The sequence below is a fragment of the Gavialis gangeticus genome, unplaced genomic scaffold (genome assembly GCF_001723915.1).
Source record: "Gavialis gangeticus isolate Ggan-Ray unplaced genomic scaffold, GavGan_comp1, whole genome shotgun sequence".
In the NCBI taxonomy this organism is placed as follows: Eukaryota; Metazoa; Chordata; order Crocodylia; family Gavialidae; genus Gavialis; species Gavialis gangeticus.
The window spans coordinates 22,243,151-22,248,985 of NW_017728996.1; the positions used below are offsets into that span (position 1 = coordinate 22,243,151).

The 5,835-nt window shown below is 40.8% G+C and overlaps 1 protein-coding gene across 2 annotated transcripts in view; it reads right to left on the minus strand.

Moving 5' to 3' along the window:
- Positions 1-48: 48 nt before the first annotated feature.
- TM6SF1 (transmembrane 6 superfamily member 1) overlaps positions 49-5,835 on the minus strand; it is a 30,183-nt gene continuing 24,396 nt past the window's right edge. Inside the window, exon 10 of one of the 2 annotated variants that reach the window (XM_019504124.1) lies at positions 49-2,119. In XM_019504124.1, the coding sequence (XP_019359669.1) occupies positions 1,928-2,119 (192 nt within the window). In that variant the 3' untranslated portion in view covers positions 49-1,927. Of the gene's footprint in view, positions 2,120-3,999; positions 4,087-5,835 lie in introns of those variants that run through there. The other variant, XM_019504125.1, reaches the window with a different exon arrangement.

Consider the following 5,835-nt stretch of genomic DNA (forward strand, 5'->3'; position numbering starts at 1 on the left):
TGAAAGGCTTAAAAAAAGGATCCTGTCATTCTTCTGATTTTTTTTTTCTTTTGGAAATAGAACTAGACTAGTAAGTAAGCATTCCAAAACCATTATTCTGTGTACATTATTGTTGCTATTGTGATAATAGAGAATTTTATTTATTTTTATGCCAGCTTTTATTGTGAAAACATATTTAGTCTGGTTTTATCAATCCTTGTTATGCTTGTCCTTGGAACATCTTTTGCGTATTCAAGGTTTGTAGTTGACGAGTTTACTGTAAAAAAAAAAAAACAAAACAAAAACAAAACAAAAAAATGTATTGTTTTTACAGAATAAATTTATTGGAATGTGTATTGGGAGTAAGGTTTGAGGTTGTAAGCAACTAAGTTAGCGTCATATTTGGCTTCATACGTGTAATAATGTGAGGTATTAATGTAACTCAAGTATTAAAGCAAAACATTCTGTTAACACTGAGTTGAAAATAGATACAAGTGCAGGTGAGATCTTTATTTTTTTCTGTACATTGCCTTTTTTTGGATAACAGGAGGTTATTAAATTCACCTTGACTGTATTCCAAGTTTCTTTGAGAGCATTAGAGCTAATGCTGAGGGCATGATACCTACTTGTAAGACAGCATGTGCTACCATAGATCCTTGGGGAGGACATAGTGGGATGGAGCTGACCTGAATTGTAATATAGATGGGAGGATTCCACACCCAAAACACCTGGGTTCTGGAGGAGATCATTTTATAAGCTCCTTTTTGCCAAAAAAGTATTGACTGATATGTGCTGTCCCTTGCCATTTTGGCTGGAGGGGGACAGCATACATTCTTTCTTCTGAGCACTGCTGTGAACAACCCTGCAGGGTTTAACTGGCGAATGTCAAAGGTATGAATTTTTCCCTGTTTTGAAAGTTCCTGTGCATAGTGTGAAACATGCATGTGCATGAACTGATGCTTTTTTCATTAATGCTCAGACTGGAAAGAAATGAAAATGCTGTAAATCAAACCTTCCAGCAATTCAGCACCCAAGACTAAAATGTTCCCAGTTAAATTTATCAATTATTTTTATCCACAGAAGAGGCACAAAAATGTACTATTTTTAGCATAAACTCATGAAATGTAATAGCTATAGTTCTGATTACAGTGAAAATGTAAAGCCCCCAAACCTTTCACTAAGGTCTATATTAGCTGTGGCTTGTTTATGGCAAAACCTCACTAGCAAAGTGGCTGCAAAGAGAAGTGCAACAGAAAGCCTCCTCTGAAAATGCTTGGTTGTGTTTAAAAGCCCAATTTCTCATTGTTCTGAGCACTGGCCCCAACTGAGCAACACATGTAAGCACATGCCCAGCTTCAAGCATCTGAGAAGTACTCGCAGAATAGAGCCCTTAGACAGCACTGATTGAACTGATTTGATTTGCTTCTTTCATGTAGAGAGTTGTATATTAAAAGTCAATAGCATCTTAAAAGATTTCTTGAGATTTTTAACATGGCTGACCCACAAGAAATTCCTTTTGACTAATAAAACATGTGCATGTGACAGAGTTCTGTATGTTAATTGTTGGCACGTCCATATATTAACCCCAAAAACGTTTCCGATCACTTTGTACAAGTTGTTAACACTGAAATAATTCAGTCTGTGTGGAACACTGAGGTAATTCTTCTTTAACTCCACGCAGCATCAATAAAATTGCCAAAGCACCTCTCTCAAGAATAGCTTTAGAAACCATTAACTCAGTTGCAGTGAAAAATCAAAAGGTTGAGAAGTGTTATTGAAGGCAGTTGTCTTTATTGCCCTTTTTTTCTTTAAGGATAAATGAAGCAGACTATGCAGTTGCATACATTTCTTGACAAACTACATTTAATTTGGCTGCCATAGGAGTAGTCCAGTTGCATCCAAAACTAAATATGTACAGAGCCAAAAAGGAAAATTGGAAGCAGTTTTTCTATTCAGTTTTTTCTTCTCGTTTTGTTTTCATGAAAAACTCTGGTTTGTTGACACACCTGTAAGCCAACAGTTGGGGAAGAATTCCATACATTATGTTCAGTGCTAGAAAAAACAGTTTTGCTTCTTCGGGGACTCGGTAGACGTAAGGAGTTCGAGCATGAAGAGAAGCACCAATATGGGAAAATTGAGCCTGTGATGTGTATACATACACATAAGAATGGGTAAGATTGAATAACAGTATAACCTGCATTACTATTTTTACATGCACGCATCACCAAACAACATTTTTTTTCAACACACACACTTAGTCCTGATCTGAGGCCATTCGTACTTCCACATGCATGGGAGTGCTGCTACTGATGCTAACCTGAGCAGGCAGGGCCTTACCTTTAATTTGTATCAAAGTGTTAGAAAAGACAAGAAGTGGGAAGCTAAAAAAATTTCTTTTGATGATGCCCTGCAGATTTTACTCTGTTGTCTTCAGTAGCAGTTTGCCAGATCAAGCCTCTGCGAAGCACTGAGCTAAGAGTTTTCTGCAGCATAGGTTAAATTTACAGTGATGGTTATGTGCAGAGGGGAACACACTGAGCTGCAGCATATTTTTAGCATAAACAAACATTTAAAGATAGAAGCACTTGGGATAGTTGCCGTCTTTTGTCTCCATCTGTTATCAGCTATTTCAAGCAACAGCTCATTTACATTAACTATCATATGTCCAATTCTATGATTTTTTTTTTCCAGTAAGAGGAACCTGAGAAAATAATTGCTAGCTTGACTTTGAGGAGATTAAGAGAAAGGTTCAGAAGGAATTTAGCAATGCAGTAAAGCAGACTATAAGCCAAATCCTGCTCTCTGTAGGCTTTGATAGGGGTTATCTAGGGATCACAACAAGCAGAATGTTGTCCATGGCTAGTGAAGTAGAAAGAAGAGAGACAAATGCAGCATGTGCGTTGTTGTGATATACCCCCAAAAGGGGGTTTCTCAGTAATCCCTGCCACCCCTGTGCCCAGAGGACAGCTGCTGTAGCAAGCCTCTCTCAGGAAGCAGAGCAGTCAAAGGAATCAAGTGCAAACACCCTTGAGCAGGGTGGCTGTTCAGGTGTTCCTGTGAATATCTATAATACACCAAGCAGAAGCTCAGTAGCACACTGTAAACCACATGGTAAGAGCCTTGCAGTTCAGTCTGTTTCGTGCAGACTGCTAGTACCAGCCCGAGTCCCAGAGGAGAGCCCTTCCCATATCTGGCAGCTTCACCCAATTGCCCGTTGCTGCAGAGACCCACCCTTTTCCTCCAATGGAGCTACCTGCATGGGCAGCTCAGAGAAGGAGCAGTGGCCAGGGGCAAGGACCTCCTGGCACAGAACTTGAAACACAGCCAGCGGCAGGAGGAAGGAAGGAGTAAGAGTTTGCCATCTAAAGATGCCCTGTCTGTCTTGGCACTTCTGGCCTCACTGTAGTATCCAGAGGTCCGGGTAAGCACTCTGGTGGTGGGGTTGGGGTATCATGTGGAAGAACATAGAAATTACCACTCAAAGTTAGACCAGTTGTCCCACTGATCCTGTGTTCTGTCTCTGATGGTGACTAGTACCCTTTGCTGCACAGGCAACGTGCAGCCCTGTAGGAAGGAGCTCTGGGAGAATTTCTTTCTTTCCTGAGACACTTAGGCCCAAATTTTCATGGTTATTCAGAGAGCTAGGCACATACATCCCTTTCAGGGCCTGGGTTTCAAGCTTCTCCCTTGAATCAAAATGGACTATAAATTTCATCTATTTTTTATTATGCAACTTCAGCTACTGTATTTTTATTATTCACAAAAATGTATTTCCATCCTATCTGTCTTCTCATAACCCGTAAAGAGTGTTTCTGGCAACATATGCATCATGTAAAAACAATTCTTTGTATCCAGCTTAAGTTTACCTTTCAGGTTCACTGAGCTCTCCTCTTTGGTATTCTCTCATTGAATAAAAAAGACAAGAGTTTTCCCTCTGCTGATCTAGCTCTCATATCAGTCAATAGACAGACTGACCCTGACTTCAGTGGGAAGTTGGACCAGGCCTAGAGCAGCAAGGAATTATGTCATTCCAGACTGCCATTGCAGAAACCCAATTCACAGGGGAGGATTTTTTCTTTCCTTTGTGTCAAGATTTCACTCTAGACTCTGGAAGCAAAGTACATTATTAACCACATCAGCATCAAGAGGACAAGAAAACCTATGAATAGCCCTAGTTTCCCTTTTTAAGTCAAGGTTTGTTATCTAGTGCTTGGAAGTCTATGATCCTCAATGTGAAAAAAGTTCTCTAAACAACAATGGAGAAAGGAACGGCAAGTGAGTAGATGGGGAAGGGGTTTGGGTAACCCAGTAGGAGCTAAAAGGAGGGAGAGAGTAAGGAAAAAAAAGGGAGCAACTGTGTAAAATTCAGACTGCATGTTTGCCACAGCAGGAGTTTTAGATGTATACAGGTAGAGCACAACATTGAGAATGGCCAGTGGTGCAGCATCTGTGTGGGAGTATAGGTGCCAATTCCAGTAATGACAAAAACTGTAAACTGCTCTGTGTTGCATGGTCTACCATGACAGGATCAGCCAGGAGCTGTTCCAGTCCTGCTGATGGGCTGCCATGCTTGTAACCAAAAGCACTATGACCTGGTTCATGCCACTTACTGTAGTTGGATCCCATCAGTGAACAAGCTATTCCTTGATTCTTCCTGTTACAGAAACCTCAGCATGGAAAACTTAGGGAAGGATGATGGAAGAAGGCTTTAGCTCTTCCCCTTGATGAAATCAGGCAGTAAATTACCAAGAGGTTCGTATCTGTGAAATGCTCAGCCTTGATTAATCTGCTGGTCATCACACTCCACAGTAAACTCTGGATGCTAAGTCCCAGGGGTGGTGCTGCCAACAACTCACTAGCAATGTGAATCAACCAACTAAGCTACTCACCTGCAGGAAATCTTTTTGCTCAAATTCTGGCTGCAACCCAATTATAAACATTGCCCAGAGAATTTGTGTTGCTCTATAACCCAGAAGGCACTCAGAGGGAGAAGGCCCTGCTTGTCAATGGGAGAGGGTAGATCTGCCTCTCTGGACCTTATTCAAAGCCTACTGTTATCAAAGAACAGCTCCAGTTGCTTTCAAAGGGGGCTGAATTGTCAATCTAGGGAGATCTCCTGCATTCTCATTTATATCAATGACTATAGAAAGTATGCACTGGGAACTCTGATTGGGTGGGGTATGGCAGTGACTTTCTGCAGCCTAGCAGAGTTTTGGAGGAGTGTGGGGTTGTTTTTACAGGAGCTGTATAAGTGTGGAGGGTTTTTCCTGCAGCATAGACATCGAACTTTTCATCGCTTCACACACAAGTTCTGTGTACACTTTCTCATATAGGTTAACACAGATATTTTTAAGATCTCGGAGGCTATCCAGTGTTTCCATACAATCAAGGTTGTGGAAGTTCTGATCTTGTGGAAGACGTAAGGAGCTTTGCTGATTAGTGTTGTAGGAATTACAAGCCAGAGGGGCCTAACTTTTGGAGTCAAAGGGTGTGTCTACACGAGATGCTTAATGCACAGTAGCCTATTAAAACTGTGCAGTAGCTTGCCGAGTACAAACTATGCTAATATGCTACTGCACAGTATGCATCACAAAAAAACCATGAGCCAGTGCTACTACGAAGTAACTGTAGTTACTGCACATTTAGTTAGTACTTCATTAATCAAGTACTAAACTAAATGTGCAGTAACTACTGTGCATTAATGAACAAAGTGAACTGAAGTTACAGTGGAATTCAAGCTGAGAGATATACTGCCCCCTCCCCTTGCCCAACCATGCACATATTTTTGCATTTTCTTTTTTTATGCATGAGGACTATTCTGAGACTTAAAAACATATAAATTGTGAAAGGACAAGG